Source organism: Mus caroli, unplaced genomic scaffold (genome assembly GCF_978045245.1).
Source record: "Mus caroli unplaced genomic scaffold, Mus_caroli_1 scaffold_18, whole genome shotgun sequence".
Classification (NCBI taxonomy): domain Eukaryota; kingdom Metazoa; phylum Chordata; class Mammalia; order Rodentia; family Muridae; genus Mus; species Mus caroli.
This window is the reverse complement of record NW_028227273.1, coordinates 29,486,704-29,509,203: the sequence shown is the minus strand read 5'-3', so window position 1 is coordinate 29,509,203 and position 22,500 is coordinate 29,486,704. Positions and strand designations below refer to the sequence as shown.

Genomic DNA, 22,500 nt, shown 5'->3' with positions numbered 1-22,500 from the left:
TGCTCTTACTGGTTTTCCAATATCACGGTAAGTTGTGCAACATTGGCTGGGCTGCAGCTTCGTAGGAACATAAGGGGGAGCACGTGGGAACGGGTGGGGGGGGGAGCATGTGGGTGTTGTGGTAAATCTCCAACCCAAATAAGCCCAGGCAATGAAAACACAATTCTAGGCTGTGCACCTAGATTTGGCAAATCTACCACTACTCTACCGTCTTATAAGAGACCCCTTATAACTTGCAGTTTCTCCAGGCCAAGTGCTTCTGCTCCACTTTCCTTCTTCCTCCTCCTCCTCCGTTATACTCGCTCTCTCTCTTTCTCTCCCAAAATCTTCAGCTCCACCTTCCCTTCTTTCTCCTCCCAATCACCGGCTCTAGCCTTCATTTATAAATTACTGTGAGCAGACAGTTTATAGGAAATAACCTGACTGCTGACTCATTCCTTGTTTGCAACCCCTCACAGGAGAACAGGATTAACTTCAAATATAATTAGCCCCAGGGCTATCCACAACCCGTGGGAGCAGGTGGGAAAGTGGGAGATGCAACGGATGTGTCTGCCACCCGTTTAGACACTAGGTTAGGAAAGGGAGGTGGGGTAGAAATAGAGGTAGACAGATCTCTATGAATTCAAGGCCACCTTAGTCTACCTGGTGAACTCAGAGCAAGCTGAGGCTATGTAGTGAGCACAGAGGAGGGAAGAGGTGGTGATAGGAGGGAAGAAAAGAAGAGGAGGATGAACCAATTTGATTAACTCATGAGGAAATGCGATGAAGTACAAATCTCAGTCAGCCAGAAACTAGCTGAGGAAAATCAGCTCAAATTTGAGTTAGAAGAACATACAGTCGGTGGGGAGAAGTATCTTACTTAAACCTCTTGGAAACTTTTTTTTTGATTTTTTTAATTGCTTATTTATTTCATTTACATTTCCAATGCTGTCCCAAAAGTCCCCCACCCAATCCCCCACCCACCCACTCCCACTTCTTGGCCCTGTCTTTCCCCTGTACTGAGGCATATAAAGTTTGCCCGACTAATGGGCCTCTCTTTCCACTGATGGCCGACTAGACCATCTTTTGATACATATGCAGCTAGAGTCAAGAGCTCCGGGGTACTGGTTAGTTCATAATGTTGTTCCACCTATAGGGTGGCAGATCCCTTTAGCTCCTTGGGTACTTTCTCTAGCTCCTACATTGGGGGCCCTGTAATCCATCCAATAGCTGACTGTGAGCATCCACTTCTGTGTTTGCTAGGCCCCTGCATAGTCTCACAAGAGACAGCTATATCTGGGTTATTTTAGCAAAATCTTGCTAGTGTATGCAATGGTGTCAGCGTTTAGGAGCTAATTATGGGATGGATCCCCCAGATATGGCAGTCTCTAGATGGTCCATCCTTTTGTCTCAGCTTCAAACTTTGTCTCTGTAACTCCTTCCATGGGTGTTTTGTTCCCAATTCTAAGAAGGGGCAAAGTGTCCACACTTCAGTTTTCATTCTTCTTCGTTCTTCTTGAGTTTCATGCCTTTAGCAAATTGTGTCTTATTTCATGGGTATCCTAAGTTTCAAGGCTATTATCCACTTATCAGTGAGTACATATTGTGTGAGTTCCTTCGTGATTGGGTTACCTCACTCAGGATAATGCCCTCCAGGTCCATCCATTTGCCTAGGAATTTCATAAATTCATTCTTTTTAATAGCTGAGTAGTACTCCATTGTGTAAATGTACCACATTTTTTGTATCCATTCCTCTGTTGAGTGGCATCTGGGTATTTTGCAGCTTCTGGCTATTATAAATAAGGCTGCTATGAACATAGTGGAGCATGTGTCCTACTTACCGGTTGGAACATCTTCTGGATATATGCCCAGGAGAGGTATTGCGGGATCCTCCACTGGTACTATGTCCAATTTTCTGAGGAACTGCCAGACTGATTTCCAGAGTGGTTGTACAAGCTTGCAATCCCACCAACAATGGAGGAGTGTTCCTCTTTGTCCACATCCTCGCCAGCATCTGCTGTCACCTGAATTTTTGATCTTAGCCATTCTGACTGGTGTGAGGTGGAATCTAAGGGTTGTTTTGATTTGCATTTCCCTGATGATTAAGGATGTTGAACATTTTTTCAGGTGCTTCTCTGCCATTCGGTATTCCTCAGGTGAGAATTCTTTGCTCAGTTATGAGCCCCATTTTTAATGGGGTTATTTGATTTCCTGGAGTCCACCTTCTTGAGTTCTTTATATATATTGGATATTAGTCCCCTATCTGATTTAGGATAGGTAAAGATCCTTTCCCAATCTGTGGGTGGTCTTTTTGTCTATTGGTGGTGTCTTTTGCCTTGCAGAAGATTTGCAACTTTACGAGGTCCCATTTGTTGATTCTCAATCTTACAGCACAAGCCATTGCTGTTCTATTCAGGAATTTTTCCCCTGTACCCATATCTTCGAGGCTTTTCCCTACTTTCTCCTCTATAAGTTTCAGTGTCTCTGGTTTTATGTGGAGTTCCTTAATACACTTAGATTTGACCTTAGTACAAGGAGATAGTAATGGATCCATTCGAAATCTTCTACATGATAACAGCCAGTTGTGCCAGCACCATTTGTTGAAAATGCTGTCTTTTTTCCATGGATGGTTTTAACTCCCTTGTCAAAGATCAAGTGACCATAGGAGTATGGGTTCATCTCTGGGTCTTCAATGCTATTCCATTGGTCTACTTGTCTGTCGCTATACCAGTACCATGCAGTTTTTATCACAATTGCTCTGTAGAACAACTTTAGGTCAGGCATGGTGATTCCACCAGAGGTTCTTTTATCCTTGAGAAGAGTTTTTGCTATCCTAGGTTTTTTGTTATTCCAGATGAATTTGCAGATTACTCTTTCTAATTCGTTGAAGAATTGAGTTGGAATTTTGATGGGGAGTGCATTGAATCTATAGATTGCTTTTGGCAAGATAGCCATTTTTACTATATTGATCCTGCCAATCCATGAGCATGGGAAATCTTTCCATCTTCTGAGATCTTCTTTAATTTCTTTCTTCAGAAACTTGAAGTTCTTATCATACAGATCTTTCACTTCCTTAGTTAGAGTCACGCCAAGGTATTTTATATTATTTGTGACTATTGAGAAGGGTGTTGTTTCCCTAATTTCTTTCTCAGCCTGTTTATCCTTTGTGTAGAGAAAGGCCATTGACTCGTTTGAGTTAATTTTATATCCAGCTACTTCATTGAAGCTGTTTATCAGGCTTAGGAGTTCTCTGGTGGAATTTTTAGGGTCACTTATATATACTATCATATCATCTGCAAAAAGTGATATTTTGACTTCTTCCTTTCCAATTTGTATCCCCTTAATCCCCTTTTATTGTCGAATTGCTCTGGCTAGGTCTTCAAGTACAATGTTGAATAGGTAAGGAGAGAGTGGGCAGCCTTGTCTAGTCCCTGATTTTAGTGGGATTGCTTCAAGCTTCTCACCATTTACTTTGATGTTGGCTACTGGTTTGCTGTAGATTGCTTTTATCATGTTTAGGTATGGGCCTTGAATTCCTGATCTTTCCAAGACTTTTATCATGAATGGGTGTTGGATTTTGTCAAATGCTTTTTCCGCATCTAATGAGATGACCATGTGGTTTTTGTCTTTGAGTTTGTTTATATAATGGATTATGTTGATGGATTTCCGTATATTGAACCATCCCTGCATCCCTGGGATGAAACCTACTTGGTCAGGATGGATGATTGTTTTGATGTGTTCTTGGATTTGGTTATCAAGACCTTCATTGAGGATTTTTGCATCGATATTCATAAGGGAAATTGGTCTGAAGTTCTCTATCTTTGTTGGGTCTTTTTGTGGTTTAGGTATCAGAGTAATTGTGGCTTCATAGAATGAGTTGGGTAGAGTACCTTCTGTTTCTATTTTGTGGAATAGTTTGTGAAGAACTGGGATTAGATCTTCTTTGAAGGTCTGATAGAACTCTGGACTAAACCCATCTGGTTCTGGGCTTTTTTTAGTTGGGAGACTATTAATGACGGCTTCTTTTTCTTTAGAGGATATAGGACTGTTTAGATCATTAACCTGATCTTGATTTAACTTTGGTATCCGGTATCTGTCTAGAAACTTGTCCATTTCATCCAGGTTCTCCAGTTTTGTTGAGTATAGCCTTTTGTAGAAGGATCTGATGGTGATTTGGATTTCTTCAGGATCTGTTGTTATGTCTCCCTTTTCATTTTTGATTTTGTTAATTAGGATGCCGTCCCTGTGCCCTCTAGTGAGTCTGGCTAAGGGTTTATCTATCTTGTTGATTTTCTCAAAGAACCAGCTCCTTGATTGGTTGATTCTTTGAATAGTTCTTCTTGTTTCCACTTGGTTGATTTCGCCCCTGAGTTTGATTATTTCCTGCCGTCTACTCCTCTTGGGTGAATTTGCTTCCTTTTGTTCTAGGGCTTTTAGGTGTGTTGTCAAGCTGCTAATGTGTGCTCTCTCTAGTTTCTTTTTGGAGGCATTCAGAGCTATGAGTTTTGCTCTTAGAAATGCTTTCATTGTGTCCCATAAGTTTGGGTATGTTGTGGCTTCATTTTCATTAAACTCCAAAAGGTCCTTAATTTCTTTCTTTATTCCTTCCTTGACCAAGGAATCATTGAGAAGAGTGTTGTTCAGTTTCCACGTGAATGGGGGCTTTCTATTATTTATTTTGTTATTGAAGATCAGCCTTAGTCCATGGTGATCTGATAGGATGCATGGGACAATTTCAACATTTTTGTATATGTTGAGGCTTGTTTTGTGACCAATTATGTGGTCTATTTTGGAGAAGGTACCATGAGGTGCTGAGAAGAAAGTATATCCTTTTGTTTTAGGATAAAATGTTCTGTAGATATCTATTAAATCCATTTGTTTCATAACTTCTGTTAGTTTCACTGTGTCCCTGTTTAGTTTCTGTTTCCATAATCTGTCCATTGGTGAAAGTGGTGTGTTGAAGTCTCCCACTATTATTGTGTGAGGTGCAATGTGTGCTTTGAGCGTTACTAAAGTTTCCTTAATGAATATGGCTGCCCTTATATTTGGAGCATAGATATTCAGAATTGAGAGTTCCTCTTGGAGGATTTTACCTTTGATGAGTATGAAGTGCCCCTCCTTGTCTTTTTTGATGACTTTGGGTTGGAAGTCGATTTTATTAGGTATTAGAATGGCTACTCCAGCTTGTTTCTTCAGACCATTTGCTTGGAAAATTGTTTTCCAGCCTTTCATTCTAAGGTAGTGTATATCTTTTTCTCTGAGAAGAGTTTCCTGTAAGCAGCAAAATGTTGGGTCCTGTTTGTGTAGCCAGTCTGTTAGTCTGTCTTTTTATTGGGGAGTTGAGTCCATTGATATTAAGAGATATTAAGGAAAAGTAATTGTTGCTTCTTATTATTTTTGTTGTTAAAGTTGGCATTCTGTTCTTGTGGCTGTCTTCTTTTAGGTTTGTTGAAGGATTACCTTCTTGCTTTTTCTAGGATGTGGTTTCCGTTCTTGAATTGTTTTTTTTTTTTTTTTTCTGTTATTATCCTTTGAAGGGCGGGATTCGTGGAAAGATAATATGTGAACTTGGTTCTGTCCTGGAATACTTTCGTTTCTCCATCTAAGGTAATTGAAAGTTTGGCTGGGTATAGTAGCCTGGGCTGGCATTTGTGTTCTCTTAGTGTCTGTATAACATCTGTTCAGGATCTTCTGGCTTTCATCGTCTCTGGTGAAAAATCTGGTGTAATTCTGATAGGCTTGCCTTTATATGTTACTTGATCTTTTTCCCTTACTGCTTTTAATATTCTATCTTTATTTAGTGCATTTGTTGTTCTGATTATTATGTGTCAGGAGGAATTTCTTTTCTGGTCCAGTCTATTTGGAGTTCTGGAGGGTTCTTGTATGTTCATGGGCATCTCTTTCTTTAGGTTTGGGAAGTTTTCTTCTATAATTTTGTTGAAGATATTTGCTGGCCCTTTGAGTTGAAAGTCTTCATTCTCATCTACTCCTATTATCCATAGGTTTGGTCTTCTCATCGTGTCCTGGGTTTCCTGGATGTTTTGAGTTAGGATATTTTTGCATTTTCCATTTTCTTTGATTGTTGTGCCAATGTTCTCTATGGAATCTTCTGCACCTGAGATTCTCTCTTCAATCTCTTGTATTCTGTTGATGATGCTCGCATCTATGGTTCCAGATTTCTTTCCTAGGGTTTCTATCTCCAGTGTTGCCTCACTTTGGGTTTTCTTTATTGTGTCTACTTCCCTTTTTAGGTCTTGAATGATTTTATTCAATTCCATCACCTATTTGGATGTGTTTTCCTGCAATTCTTTAAGGGATTTTTGTGCTTCCTCTTTAAGGTCTTCTACCTGTTTAGCAGTGTTCTCCTGTATTTCTTTAAGTGAGTTATTAAAGTCCTTCTTGTTGTCCTCTACCATCATCATGAGATATGCTTTTAAATCTGGGTGTAGCTTTTTGGGTGTGTTAGGGTGCCCTGGACTTGGCGAAGTGGGAGTGCTGGGTTCTGATGATGGTGAATGGTCTTGGTTTTGTTAGTAAGATTCTTACATTTACCTTTCGCCATCTGGTAATCTCTGGAGTTAGTTGTTATACTTGTCTTGGTTAGAGATTGTTCCTCTGGTGATTCTGTTAGGCTCTATCAGCAGACCTGGGAGACTAGCTCTCTCCTCTGAGTTTCAGTGGTCAAAGCACTCTCTGCAGGCAAGCTCTCCTCTTACAGGGAAGGTGCACAGATCTGGCGTTCGGACCACCCTCCTGGTCTAAGATGAAGGCCCAAAACAGGACCTGTCCCAGAAGCTGTGTTGCTTTGGCCTGTCCCAGAAGCTGTTAGCTTCTGTAGTCCACACTCTCACCTGTGCAGATCAACATGTCTCCCACCGATGCTGTGGCAAAGCCCTTCAGGGCCGGGCGGACACCTATCCTCTGGCCAGGAAGGTGCCCAAATGTCTGGAGCCCATAAAGGGGGCTGCCTCAAAAGCTCTGTGGCTCCCGCCTGTCCCAGAAGCTGTTAGCTTCTGTAGTGCACACTCTCACCTGTGCAGACTACTTTCGGCGGAGTCCCGGAACCAAACTCTTGGAAACTTTTTAAGAAGTCTAGAATACATACATATACAACTTACATAATACAGACTGAGCAGGATGCATTTATATATTCCATTATGAATTGTGTATATATACTTATGTAACAACAATTATGGAGGCCATGATTTAAAGAGAGAAGAAGGTTATGTGGGAGGGCTTGGAGGGAGGAAACAGAAGGGAGACATGATGGCTCTTTTCTCTCTAAATGGTCAACAAACTGATTCATCAGTGTTTAGTGACTTATTGAAAATGGCACAGGTAGTGAACAATTCAAAATGGAGGTCTCCTGACTTAGGTTGAGCATTGTGTGATGATGTGGTGACACATAAATGTATATTTTCCACTAGCAGATTAAATGCTTACAAACAGTGAGAAGGATCTATAGATCTATAAGGACTGGGATAGAAACCAAGGAAAACCAACAAAATAGAAACCTGGGAACTCACAAACAGCCACCTCAGCCTGTGAAGAATGAAGAAAGACAGTACCACGACTTTTGTTTAAATGCTTCTAGTGAGACATGCCTGTGAACGCTGGAGCTGTCAGGGCTGAGGATACAAAAGACGGCAGTGACCTGGCAGGAAATTGCAGGGTCTATTGTCCCCCAAGCACTCGATTCTTTCTTTATTTCGAGGCAAACACAAATACACTAAAGTCTGACAAGCATTTGCCATGTTAATCCAGTTTTAAATCATCAGGATTTTATTTTGAATGCATACATGGGCACATAAACTAGACACATGGGCACATAAACTGGTTGGTTTGCTTTGGGAGGAAGGGTTTTATGTGATGACACTCCTCTGAAATGCCATGCTACATCATTTCTTTGTAGGCCAGCAATTCAATAAGAAATAGAATTTTTTTTCATGTTAGATTTGAAAACCTTTGGAGTTGGCTTGAGCTAGCTCTCCAAAGCAAATGGGGCACTTTAGGTAAGGTCACCCTGTGGAGCAGAACACTGAGAGTCGAAAACAGAATATGAAATTTAGGCTACCTTCCAGCAAGCTGCCCATCTCCCACTCTGAGTGGACCAATCCCACTGTGTGTGTGGTGGATGGGGGAGGGGATCAGCTGCATTCTCCACTCCTCTGATTCTCCTTTGTGTTGTATACTGTGTTAGCTTGGGGACACCCTTTCCTCTTGGGACATCATGGTCCCAACAAGGCTGCCTTAATTCTGTGATAGATTGATTATGTGTGCACGCGCGTGTGTGTGTGTGTGTGTGTGTGTGTGTGTGTGTGTGTGTCCTCTCATAGATCCAGACCCTGTCTATTTTCAGACTTAAATATTGATGGTTTTTTGATTCCTTTTGTGTTATATATAGGTAAGTCTAAAAATGGGATTATAAGAAATGGGGTTATGTAACAGGGAGATATATGGGTCAGCTACAGACCAACCAACTGGAATGTCCAGATGAGAACTACTTATTTGTTTGCATAGATTTGGCCACCATAAATGAAACTTCATTGGGCATCTTAATTAAGTTGTCTTTCATTACATTAGATATCTAGCACTATTCATCATTGTGTTGTCTCTGATACCCACAGGAGCTGACATCTCTTGAGGTGATCCTCTTGGCCCTCACTTGTGTCATAGTTTGGAGGCTGAGAAAAGGTGTCTTTCCTCCAGTGTCGGTCAAGAAAATCTTCGGTCAAGAGCCCACTTCTCACCAGCCCTTTCAGTATCTCAATTTATTCTAAATATGTTGTTTGCTTTCCCAGTTTCCGCAATACCCTCAGGTATATCATAGAGTATACCATGAGAATGATAGAAAAGAATCCCTAGAAGGCATAAAGGCATTTCTGGTGTAGTTCCAATAGTTAGATTGATGCTTTGTTTTATCTGCAGTCATGGCCTCTTGCCATCTGTACATGCTGCTGTGTAACTCCTCTAAATACCATAGTAAGAAAAGTTACTTTTATATTAAATATGATGCTATCCTGAACAGATTTAGCGCAAGTTTAAATTTTTAGTCAATTTCTTTGTGGTGGATTAAGCTGGAATGGCCCATGTACACTCAAGTGTTTGAATGCTTGGCTCACAGGAAGTGGCACTATTAGGAGGTGTGGTCTTGTTAGAGTAGAAGTGGCCTTGCTGGAGGAAGTGTGTCACTATGCGGGTGGGCTTTCAGGTGTCATAAACTCAAGCCAGTTCTCTTCCTGCTGCCTATAGATCCAGATACAGAACTCTCAGCATCTCCAGCACCATATCTGCCTGGATGTTGCCATGTTCCCACCATGATAATAATGGACTGAACCTCTGAACTGTAAGCCAGCCCCAGTTAAATGCTTTCCTTTATAAGAGTTGCCTTGGTCATGGTGTCTGTTCACAACAATAGAACACTGACAATGACCCTTTTAAAGATAACATTATATTTATGTAACATGTGTGTCTGCTCACATGCCTGTGTGCATCCATATATACAGGCACATGCCCAGGCACATGTGCGCAGGTGAGAGGGCAGCTTTCAGGATTTGCTTCTCATCTTTTACTATGCATGTTCCAGGGATCGAACTCAAGTCCTCAGGCTTAGTGGCAAACAAGGCCACACTCTCAACGGTTACAGTCGGTCTCTGAACATCAGTAGTGTTTTCTTGACTAGAATTGTGTTTTTATTTTTCTAGTGAAAGATTACTTTCTTAAAATGAAGAGAAACAAGAAAGAGCATCAAAATGATTTGACAATATTCAGACAATCTTTGTGTCCTTTCTATTATTGGTACTATTGACTAATTGATCAGTACACCCCTCTACTCCTCAACACTACTCGTTACTTGTCCCAGCTTACTAGTTGATTCTCACATCCTCCCAGATAAAAGAAGTAAGGCTCCAGATGACCCAGGCAGTTACCGGTGACAGTGCAGGGATGTCCTGGGAAATGTCCTCTACTGGGACACTTGGAACCTTGTTCTAGGCTCTGGCAAACACACTAAAATGACTCCAGTTTCGTTTTTAAAGTAACAGCCATTTGTATTGTATTGTAATCCCAAATCTATGAAATATCTGGTTCTTAAAGGCCTGCTGACAACCTTAAACATAGATGGCCAGCAAATTAATTAAATATGTGTTGATACAACAACATTTAAAAATGGTTAAACAGTTAACATAAGTCTGAAGCAGGAAGGACAACCATAAGTTCAAGGCCAGCCTAGATCGCACAATAAGTTCAAATCTAAACTGAGTTACATGGGACTCTGTCAGAGACAGAAGAAGAGAAGGAAAGGAGGATAGAGCAGGATAGGGAGAGGAAGGGAAAGAGAAGAAGAGAGAATTCATATATGGAGAAACAGTATATGCATCCAATGAATTCATATCTCAGGTAAATAAGGATCTCAAGTAATTCAAGAGCAAGCAAGCAAATAACCCAATTTAAAAGACAAAGGCCTTAAATGGATGGGCCTTGAGAGAAGCCTGAGTGAGGTACTCAGTCACAGAGGAACACACATGGTATGTACTCACTGATAAGTGGATACTAGCCATTCAATTCACATAGAGGGACCCATGACTCCGGCCACATATGTGGCAGAGGATGGCCTTGTTGGACATCAGTGGGAGGAGAGGACCTTGGGCCTAAGGGTGTTTGATGCCCCAATGTAGGGGAATGCCAGGGTAGGAAGATGGGAGAGAGTGGGTAGGTGGGTAGGGGATCACCCTCATAGAGGCAGAGGGAGGGAGGATGGGATAAGGGTTTCCGAAGGGGAGACTGGAAAGGGGAAATCATTTGAAAAAAAAAGAAAGAAAGAAATGTAGATGTAAATATATAAGCCAATCACATAGTAAATTATGTTTTGTAATCCAAAAAAAAAAAGGTCTTGACTCAACAGTTCTTAAAAGACACCACACAAACAGCTCACAGTTATATGAACTATGTTCCACCTCACTAATAAAGTCATAAAGATTGAAGCCGCAGTGAACTCCCACCTCATATTTATTACCATGGGTATGAATGACCTCACACCTGTTACCGTGGGTGTGAACTCTCACTTCACACCCCTTACAGTGGGTATATGCAATGAAATGAAAGGTAATTGTGAGGGAAGAGAACCCTTGGTAGGTTGGAATGTAACTGAAACCAAGATGGGAGTTTAAAAACACCTCAAAAGATTCTAAGTAGGATGCTCTATGATCCAGCAACCTCCCTTCTGATTAAACATCCAAAGAAACTGAATTCAGAATGCTGAGGATGTGTTGGGGTTTTCCTCAGAAGCAATTCACCCTAAGCATTGACAGGAGGTGGACTTTATGTCACATGGAAGACTATTCAGCCTTCAGTTCAGAGAAAAAGAGCTTGCCTGCAGTGACAACACGGGTGAACTTGGGGAATACCCTGCTAAGTGCATAGGACAGTAAAGGAAGGTAAAGATTGCACGATCTTCCATGGGAAACCCAAACTCTTAGAAATCTAATGGGAAGTTAATCTGAAGCCTGGAAGGAGGACAGTGGCTGTACAGAAGGAGGAACCGTTAAACAGTGGAATGGGGTGCTAGCAATCCACATAGCATGGTAACCACCATCAACACGTATGTTCAAAATGTAAAAACAGTATGTTTTAACATTCTCACCAAGAACAAATAAGTATGAGAGGTGGTAGGTATGTCAATTAACTTGAGTTCACACATACACACACACACACATACACACACACACATATACACACATACACACACATATACACACATACACACACACATATACACACATACACACACACATACACACACATATACACATACATACACACACATACACACACATACATACACACATACATACACACATACATACACACATTCACACACATACACACATACATACATACACACACATATACATACACACACATACACACATACATACACACACATACACACATACACACACATACACACACATACACACACATACATATACACACACACATACATACATACATACATACACACACATACACACACACTAAACAATACATTGAACTCTACAAATACAGATAATTATCCCTGGTCAATCTATAAAAACTAAGGTCTTCCCTCCTCTGTACCCAGCCTGCTTTTGTAGGGCATCTATGCTCCTTCTTAAATTAACACATGAACTAGAACCCTTGCTGAGATCAAATTGTCTCTTGTATGTTCTTTGAAAAGCACAAAGAAAGAACATCAGCACAGTCATTTGAAATCCATGATAACAGGTCTCATTGCTGAGATCTAATAACATGGGAAGGAAGAAATGTTCTAAACACAGGAATGAATTTCTTGTCTCTAGCACATTTCATTTAATAGAGACAAACTACACAGAACAGCCAACAAACCAGGACAACAGAGACTACAACAATTCATTGGTACAGCTGGTATAAAATATGCGCATGGCTTTTGTCTTTGGAGCTGAGACTATAAAGTGTATTCTTAGTCAACTGAGCCGTGATTAACATTTCGGGCGCTAAGGTCTCCCTGAGTCACTCTGGATTTATAGGCTTGCCCTTACCAGCATTTCGTCTGAAGCTGCGTTTTGTAGAAGAGGAGGTGCTCCAGCACTTTGTTCAACTGAGGAGGGTTGTTCTGAACGCAGGACCAGGCGGCCACACTGTGCCAGAGCAGGTGGTTGACTTCGTAGCCCCTCTTATTCAGCTGCAAATGCTTCTGAAATGACATCATTATTATGGAGGTTGATCTGCCAAAGACTTCTTTGACTTACACAGGACTTGAAAAATACATTTTAAAAATATACAAGTCAAAGTGAATATTCACTCGGATTTGTAGAATCATTTAAAAGTGTGTTTAGGTATGGATAGTTGGTATCAACCTAGTAGATACACAAAATGTTTACACAAGTCCCTGTGGTCAATGTATCTATCAGTCTACAGTAAGACAAAAACGCCAACACCTCTGAAGGACCACTGTTGGATGCGCTGCTCTTGGACTCTGTGGGTCTCCCTTCTTCACAACACCTGATCAAGAGGCAACAGGGAAAGTTTAACAAACTGGGCTCTGAAATGTGGGTTTCTCTGCATTAACAGCCAAATAGGTGCCTCCTAGAGGGTGGCCAATGTCTGTTAATCACTTGAGATTTTTTTCAACTACAAATTCAGATACTATGTTTTTTCTTTGTTTTCTTCAAGTATTCCCTGACAGCTTCATTAAGTAATTTAATTGATCATAGTACTCTCATCCCCACCCCGCCCCGCCCCCAGCTCCACCGTGCCCCTCCCCATCCCCACCCCACCCCACCATTGCCCCTGCCCCAAAGGTACAACAGCAGTTCACATTCCATACTGATAAGAAACACTTTACACCTGAAGGGCTGCATTGTCCTCAGTTATTATATGAAATATCAGAGCTAAAAATCTAAAGACAGTCTTCTTGTTGAGTCCTCTTAAAATGCTGGAGATTCATACAGAATTTCAAATTAAAACCTCTCAAGTTTCTAGTAAGCTATTTAGTTATGTTCTTTGGCTATGTACTGATTTTTTTTTCCATGTCAGAGATAGTTAGATGCTGGAGAGAATTGCTAGAGTCAAGGTCTGCAGGAGCTCACTGGCCCTGGGAGCGGTAATTCAGAAAAGAAACTGTAAACAAAACCATGTTTGGGGTGTTACAATATTCCACAGGGAAGCTGTCTTCTGAGATAATGTGAGGCTTTGGACTGAGACAGGCTGACTATGGTAAATGCTCAAATAACTCAATTTTCTGCTTTGTGGTGGTGCCCGGTCAAAAATGTAAAAGCCATATAAATGAAATTGTCTCAGTAGCCCTCGGCATCTCAGCCTGTGCGGCTGGTGGTCTTCAAGTTTCAAACTTAGTTTACAAAAACAGGAATATAATAGATCTGTTTTAAATTTTTGAGACGGCCTGACCAATTAATTTAAAACAATACTTTTCTAGGTCATAGACACTACATGGCTACAGAGACTACTAAGTTAAGGAAGTAAATATCTGTGCTAACATGTGCTAAGACATTCAGAGGTGAGCTGTGTGACCGAGACCCATAGTCCTGGTGCCCAGTAAAAGCAAGGCTGAAATAGGAGGATGTCAAACTTGAAGCTAACATTTGGGAAATTTAGAAAGATGCTGTCTCAAAACAGCAAGCCATAATGAAACGGTCCAGGTGAGGATTCTGAACAAGATCTACATTTTATTTCAGTTTATATGATGTTGTTTTTTACATGTTGTGGAGAATGAGAAAAAGTACCTCTGCTGTTGACAACTCATTTGATACCTCTTATTACAGTTTGGTCTGATACAGTTAGGTCGTTTTGATTTGCAAGGCACAAGCCCAAACAAATGTCCCCGATACTACTCCAAGACTATGGGTTTTTTTTCTTTATTTTTTTAATTGGTTATTTTATTTATTCTCATTTCAAATGTTGTCCCCCTTCCTGGTTTCCCCTCTGAAAAAAAACCCCATCCCATCCCATCCTCCCTCCCCTTTGCCTCTACGAGGGTGCTCCCAACACACACACACACCCCATTCCCACTTCACCGCTCTAACATTCCCCTATGCCGGGGCATCTATCGAGCCTCTACAAGACCAAGGGCCTCCCCGCCCATTGATGCCAGATAAGGCAATCCTTCCCTACATATGCAAGCTAGAGCCATGGATCCCTCCACGTGTACTCTTTGGTTGGCGGTTTAGTCCCTAGACCATGATTTTTTAAAGCTATTTCCTAATACTTACTCTTAAGCACAGACAAAAAGGAAGCGACTGTGTCACCCACAAAATATCCAGTCATAGAATCACCCCTACTTTTCAATAGGAGAATCTAAAGAGGATGCCTGTTTTCTCAGGCTCCCCTTGATCTCTCCAGATCCAAATGCTGAAAAAAATAAAATAAAAAGCCCAGAAGTCTGCTGAAGCATCCACAGAGGAGTGCGGGCTCCCTCTTCTCCTCTCTGCCTACACTGAGGAATGAGCCCCATTGTCTCTGACACACATGTGCTCCTCCCCCTGACCTTTGCCTTCATGGCCTTAGCATTATCAAAAAAGAAAGGATTCATGTAATGATGATAATCATGTGGTTCAATCCAGTTGTGGCAGACCAGGAAAGAGCAGCCCTGACAGTTATTATGTGCCGCACAGAATCTCTTGTCTTTATGCTGAATCAGCCTCCTGCGGTTGGGAGACTAATGCTGTCATCGAGAGGACAGAGAATAAAGAACATTTTTTAAAACATTGCGATTCTCTGGCAGAGTGATTATACACACGTTCGATCTAATAAAAATTTAACATATACTTTACTTTTTCTATAATTTCTTATTATTTTACTTCACAAATTGTCAAGCTGTGGTAGCTTTGAAGTGGCAAAGGGATGGTGTTGGGAGACTGTTCAGCCAGGGAAGTGTCTGCTAAACAGGAATAAGGGCCTGAGTTCAGGTCCTCAGCACTAACAACAGAACTAGGCAGAGTGGCAATGGTCAGTAATCATAGTTACTATGGGTGGGGGGGACAGAGGCAAGAAGATTCCACGGGCACATAGATGCACATAGATGCATACTTGGATACACATAAGCATGTGCACAGACATAAAAAAGAAAGAAAGAAAGAGGAGGAGCTAGGGAAAGTACTCAAGGAGCTGAAGGGATCTGCAATCCTATAGGTGGAACAACATTATGATCTAACCAATACCCCCCCCAGAGCTCGTGTCTCTAGCTGCATATGAATCAGAAAAATGGCCTAGTCGCCCATCAGTGGAAAGAGAGGCCCATTGGTCGTGCAAACTTTATATGCCTTAGTAAAGGGGAACACCAGTGCCAAGAAGTGGGAGTGGGTAGGTAGGGGAGTGGGTGGGGGAGCATGTGGGGGACTTTTGGGATAGCATTGGAAATGTAATTGAAATAAATACCCAATAAAAAAATATGGGAAAAAAAAAGAAAGAAATTGGGAGTGATTTTTTACTGGATGATAATTTGATAAGCACAGAATTCAGTGACTTCAGAGAATATTTTTCCACCGTTTTCTGCCTGCCTGCCTGCCTTTTCCTTTTCCTTTTCCTCTATTTCCTTTTCTTTTACCATCTCCTGTGATTCCTCCATCTTCCTCCCGTGCCACCCAGCTTCGTTCTATCATGCTGCAGCTTGCACTGTGCCTTCTGTGAGATGCCCACTGCCTTGGCATTTATGAGAGTATAAGTACACTCCCTGGAAGCAGCTAATCGGACCCTTACGACGGAGATGAGCTTGGAGGCGTGGGTTCTGTTGTGGCTGCTCAGATGCCGCGTTTTGAGGTTTGTCCTGTTTTCAGTCGTTTTGCCGTGAGACAAAACGCCTCAGTGACATTGTCATGAGAAGACCTCCTAATACAAACGTGTTAGCCAAATAGCAACAGGAATCACTGGATAATGCCCCTAATTTGAAAAACCACACATCTCGTTATGATGCTGTTCTTAGCATCGCTGATGCTCAGCGGAGTATCTCAGATTCTGGTCACATCCTTTTGCTTACTGAGTACTGTGGTGTGAGAGAATAAGACTGCTAATCACATCAGAAGGTAAAATTGGTGTGTCTGCTACTTTTCAGGAAACTATTTATACATTAGGTAATAAAATGTAATAAGGGGGGGGCTACTCTTGTTTTAGCTGAGTTCTTTCACAACCTCCAAAGAACTAACTACATTGTTACTACCATGTGACAACTGTGCTTAGAAAAGTCAGCTCTGCTCCTGTCTAGAGGACAGAAATTCAATCCTGCAATTGGGCTCTGCCATTGCAAAGTTAATAAAAGTATACCACCTATCAAAGCTGGTGGGAATTAGGGTCCGGATCACTTAAAGGAACATTAAAGGGAGAAACTGTCCGGGACAGGGGACGGACGTTTCCTACCTGTAGGTGAAGTCACAGGATCTTTATCGTGCATCTTACAATATGTAAATTCTACGGGACTTTCAAACAATTCTAGCATTGGTTGTACAACAAATTCAGCAACTGCTTTTACTCCATTTCTATGAGCATTACATGTAAGATACTTCACAATGGCCAATTCAGGCTATGCGTGGCCCTTTTAGTAGAATCAGAGGATAAGAGATGATGGATAGATCGATAAATCCTGGACTGCAATATAGCATTAATAAAGACGGGAGAAAAAAATTGCTGCTGCTGTAGCTTTTACATTCTATTATCTCTTCCTTTCCTCTTTCATTCCCCAAAGTAGGGAATGAAATGGGTATTGAATGGGCAGATGCTCAGCTGAACTGGAGAGGCTGGCTTCAAAAAGGTACACTGGAGAAATTGGGTGGAAACTGGGGAACTTTAGGGCTTGCAATCATGCCATGAATCAGACCTGATTAGCTGAGAGGTGACTTAGAAGCACTGTGGCTCCACTAACCTTTATGGTTGTTATATTATGAAGTAATTGAAGAAGAAAAAGAAAGGCAATAAACCTGACAGCCCCAAATGTGTTATATAGTCCCCTCAGAGAATCGCATGGGTGGAGCGGAAATAGAATTGAGGCCCTTTGTTCTACAAAGTGGAAAAGGCAGAGGAAGACTCAGTCACTGCGTACGTCACTCTCAGCTGACGTGTCCATTCCGTGAGCTGTGGCCTCTGCCTCTCCTAGCAGCCCCCGTCCATTGCTTCCAAGGGTAGACATAGACTTGCTCTTCCGGAACACAAGCCTGGAAACGCGTGGCCCCACCTGAGCCAGAGCATGGGGTGGCTAAGATTGCTGTGTGTGCATAGGCGGATTGCACCTTGCCGCACCCTAGCTGAAGATACAACACTCAGAACACTACTTTCTGTCAATGTAACATGACAGAAAAATCAATGGACTGTCTAGGTTAGAGCGGACAGCTAAATATAAATGGCTATGTGTTTTATTTATTCAGTTAAGGCAATGGCGGCGGCGGTGATGATTATCGTGATCATCGTGAAAATGGGCAGAGCTTTTTTTATACTAACAAGGAATCAGAGGTAGAGAAAAGCTATGCCGACCTCCTTAGATCCCAGACAGCTGTCGAGCAGGCAACTCTTCGCGATCAATGTTCTTCTTGCAGCTTCCTGTCTTATTTTAAGTATATTTATCATCAAAGCATACTTTTCATTTTGAAACAAGTGCCTCTTTTTGCATGACGCAATTTGCATCCGTTACTAATTATAACCAAATGGTCCAGATTACTTAGCAAACTTCACATTTTATGTAGACGGTTTATCGCTAATGAGCCAGGAGACAAATACTTAAGCTTAAAAGGTATACACGTACATGATAAAATGTATTTTCCTATCTGTTCAATTTATAGTTAATGTTTGAAAGGCCCAAAAGGGAGTGTGGGAAGGCTGTGAGGTCACACATAAATAAAGCTATTTTAAGAGGAATTTCCACAAATCCTTCAATTTCACAAATCATTAGAACTTTCCTTAGATTAAAACTATTTTCCAGTCAAGCATGGTGGTGCACACCTTTAATCCCAGCACTCAGGAGGCAGAGGCAGGTGGACTTCTGTGTTCGAGGCCAGCCTGGTCTACAAAGTGAGTTCCAGGACAGCCAGGGCTACACAGAGAAACCCTGTCTCAAAAAACAAAAACAAACAAACAAACAAAAAATTCTTAAAAAATAAAATAAAATAAATAAATGAAAGTATTTTCCTTGAACAGATATAAAGTGAATAAAAATAAAAACCACAACAATAATTAAATTAAAAAAATTTTTTTAAATATATTTTCCAGGATGGTGAGAAAGCTCAGTGGATGAAGTGCTTCTGCACAAGCGTGAGACTGGGTATGAATCCATAGCACACACAGAAAAGCTTACTGCTCACGCATCCTGCCTGCGACACCAGCTCTCTGCAAGTGGAGACAGGGGATCCCAGAGCAAGCTTCTGACCTAGACCATCCAGGTGTAATAGAGCATCCCCAGGTTCAGGGAAAGACTCTGCCTCGGTAAAGAGGATCCAGAGCAATCGGTGAAGGGTCCAACATATACCTCTGGCCTTTCAATCTATACAGACACACATGCACATATATTGCATATATGCATGTCCACACACGTGCAAACATGAATAGATACATGCATGTACACAATACGCACAAGCAAAAAACCTGATTTCTTCCTTTATTGAAAAATTAAAAAGAACAAATTCTCTGTTATAAACTATAAAATTAATGGAAAAAAAAATCCTGTTTCAAAGCACAGCTTTTCAGAAACTATTGGAATAAAGGAAATAAATGATCACCAAAGAGACTGAAGTTGGTCTTCTGAAAAACATGTTTTATACACAATTACAAGACTCATTGGATTTGTGTTTGTATCATATTTGCTTATTAAATAGTTGATTGTTAATGATATAAGAAATTTTAACTGTGTACGAGAATTGTTTTAATCTCTCGGTTTGTGCTTGAAAGGGTGGCGTCTCACTGTGTAGCTCTGGCTGCCACAAAAGTCACTTCGATAAGGCCCGTCTTGAATTCACAGAGTTCAGTCTGCTTCTGCCTCTCCTGGTGCTGAAATTCAAGGCGTGTGCCACCATCGCTAGCTGGTCTGAGCATGGGGAAGGTTTCAGTTGACTTTGGTGGTATATTAAATGTTCTTTCAACATGAAACATGGAGAGCGTGACCTGTTGCATTTGTTTCGTGGCCAGTCTCCACTTTCCATTCTTTCCCTTGATAAAACAGAACCTGCTAACATGTTAACTTGGGAATCTACGTTATGCTGGTATTTGTTCTCTTTAAGTGGCTGAGGTGGGACCCACGTGGAAGAGGTGTTATGCCATTGTGCCTCTCAAAGAAGTAACAAGTCGAATGGACAGCCCATACCTCATCGAGCATTCTATGATCCACGAGCTGTGCATGAGCGAGCATGTGTGCTGGCAACCCTCCCTCCCAACCTCCCTCCTCCAGCTTAGCCCGGCTCTACCAGGGCATGCTGGATCAATGAGAACGGGTGTAGGGCCACAGCGACTTTATCTTATAGAAACACAACGCAGCACACCCACCATATCTGTTTACCAACCAGGTCAGAATATGGATCCTCAAGTTCATCTCGGCTTTCCACAAGTGGTTCAGAATGGAGCTCTCTTTTACAGATAATTTCCGATGTTTTCAGGATGAACTGCACGCTGGAGATGATGTTCGGATACTTGTAGTAGGATGGTTCCGAGAAATGAAGTGCTGTTAGAAGAAAAATCGTTTGTGAGAGATGTTCTGCTCGTATCTTGCAACTGTGCCACCATCGCTAGCCAGTGTGATCCGTTTGTCTTTTAGCTATGAAAGCATCATTAGGCTTCGATGTTTCTGGGCTCCTACTGTTGTGCATTGCTCTATCTGGTTAAAATTTATAATGGTATGTGTGTCCTCTGGTGGTGAGGAAAAACACTACATCTTGAATAAATGGCGTGAGAGTTTTTATAATTCCGGACAGCTTTGTGTGGTAGCTGGATGTACAGTCAGATAACACTACTGGTCTCCAGCTCTCTGCTGCCATTAATTAAGGCGTCTCTGCATCTAAGGGTAGAGCTCTGTGAGATTTCCCCCAGTGGTCTGCCCTAAACACATACGTACATGAGCAGCGCTAAATGGATCAGTGTGATCTGTTGATAGGTACATAGGAGCATGGCTATAATTAAAGAAGTAGTCATGAGTTTGAAAAGATTTCAGAAGAATTAGAGGGGGAGGGGAGGGGTGAAGCTAATGTAAATGTAGCCCTCGCCTATGAAATTCTTACAAATTTTAAATTAAAGCATATATATGGCTAAACATAGTATGGGTGTTCTATATTATAATATATAGTTATTTGTTATATAGGGTATATATTAATACTTATATGTGGTTACTATTCCATATTTTCCAGTCTCAAGTGATCAGCCCTGAACACATTTACATATGAGCAACATTAAATAGACTTGGTGGGTTTCATGTGGGATCTGACTCCTGCAGGTCTCTCTAGCTGTAGTAACCTCTCAAACCCTACTCCTCACTTTTTCTGTGACATTCATATTCACTGTTGCAGTTTTCCAAATCTTGACCATATTAGTCGATGTGTTTATGTTTCTCTTCTAGACATCTCCCCAGTGCAACTATTTATGTTTTTGATACCCGTTCCTCAACAAGTCCTTTTTTCCAGTGTAGAAGTGGATGCATATTAGAACATGTTGAATCGCAGTGCTGATGGCATTTCTGCCTTTGAGGACCAATCAGGACAGTTAGAAGGATGCCGGTTTATGTACATCCACGCCGAGATGGCCTCCAGCATCCTCTCCTCTCCCTAGTCCTGTTCAGCATCTACACTGCAGCTAGACCTGCTTTAAAATACAAGCATTGTTGCTTTATAGTTTGGTGTGGTAGCCACTGGTACAAATGGGAAAGCTGGACCTTGGGTCACCACCATCGCTTAGTTGGAAAATAAATAGTTCCTCACAGAAGTCTGGGGGGCGGGGGGGGGGGAGGAGGAGGTGATGGTTAAAGAAAACGAGGTTTCAGCCAGGGTTACATCCTGGTCGTCTATGGCACAGGTGATGACTACAGATCATTAAAATGTACGTTTTATTCAGATTACAGAGAGACTAGATTTTTTAATGTTCTCACCACAAGAAGTTCTACGTTCCTGAGGGAAAGCAGACACTGAAGAGACACTGCCTGGCCCAGCAGCCCTCACTGGAGGCCTCTTTTCATGAGACATAAAACAGCTTGCACTCTTTATAGTGACAGTCTGGGGATCTTAAAATTGGACATAAAACATTTATAAGCATAAAAATAAATAAAAAAATACCCTACCGTATAAATATGGTTGCAGCCTAAGCAAATGTTGTTTAAAGCTTTCTAAGTGACCATGCAGGAAGAATACAAAAAGTCGTAAGAAGATCAAATAGCCAATCTGTCAAGAAAGAAGAGAGAAAGGCATCTTTGTGTCGCACCAGTAAATGCTCAAAAACCAGAGAGGAAGATAAACCATTTTATTATTACACTTATTCTTTGATAAAACAATTTCAAACTTGGTTGATATCATGTGTTTTTTGAAATAACTTTAAAACAATTGTGTCAAGCCTGAAGTGCTGGTTCAGCCAGAAGAAAGACTTGAATAAATCATCTCTACCCTCTTTCAAATGGGCCATTCTGGATGCTGTTTGGTTCTTTCTCCTTTAAAGCAACATTGTTTTTCCGAATTGTAGATCATAGCCCTTAAATAACTCATGAAATGAATTGATGGGGGAGTTATATAAAAATAGGATACATGAGAGAGAAAATGTTATGGTGTGTTTGAGAATTCCTTTTATTTCCGTATATGGAAGGCCATATATTATGTATGTGTAGATCACAGAGTGTTATATATTCCCTCCTATGGCTTTTAACCAAAACAGCTTGAAACACAGTCTTGGGGAGTACTGGGGGGGAAAGCACATCTTTGGCTAAAACCAGGGGGGGGGGTGTTACACAACCTACAGAAAGTGGAATGTCTGCAGAAACATACGATACACAAGATTTCATATAATGATATGAAAACCGTAGTCTCAAAAACGGGCTGCATC

General features: G+C 41.3%; 1 protein-coding gene across 5 annotated transcripts in view; it reads right to left on the bottom strand.

Annotated features, from left to right (window-relative positions):
• The window catches only part of Tmem232 (transmembrane protein 232), a 251,427-nt gene that overhangs the window by 167,013 nt on the left and 61,914 nt on the right, over positions 1-22,500 (bottom strand). For 4 of the 5 annotated variants that reach the window (XM_021149603.2, XM_085832955.1, XM_021149604.2 and 1 more), the window contains 3 exons: positions 21,749-21,848; positions 19,989-20,146; positions 12,537-12,691 (listed from right to left, as the gene is read on the bottom strand). In XM_021149603.2, the coding sequence (XP_021005262.1) occupies positions 12,537-12,691; positions 19,989-20,146; positions 21,749-21,848 (413 nt within the window). The remainder of the gene's footprint in view (positions 1-12,536; positions 12,692-19,988; positions 20,147-21,748; positions 21,849-22,500) is intronic. The other variant, XM_085832954.1, reaches the window with a different exon arrangement.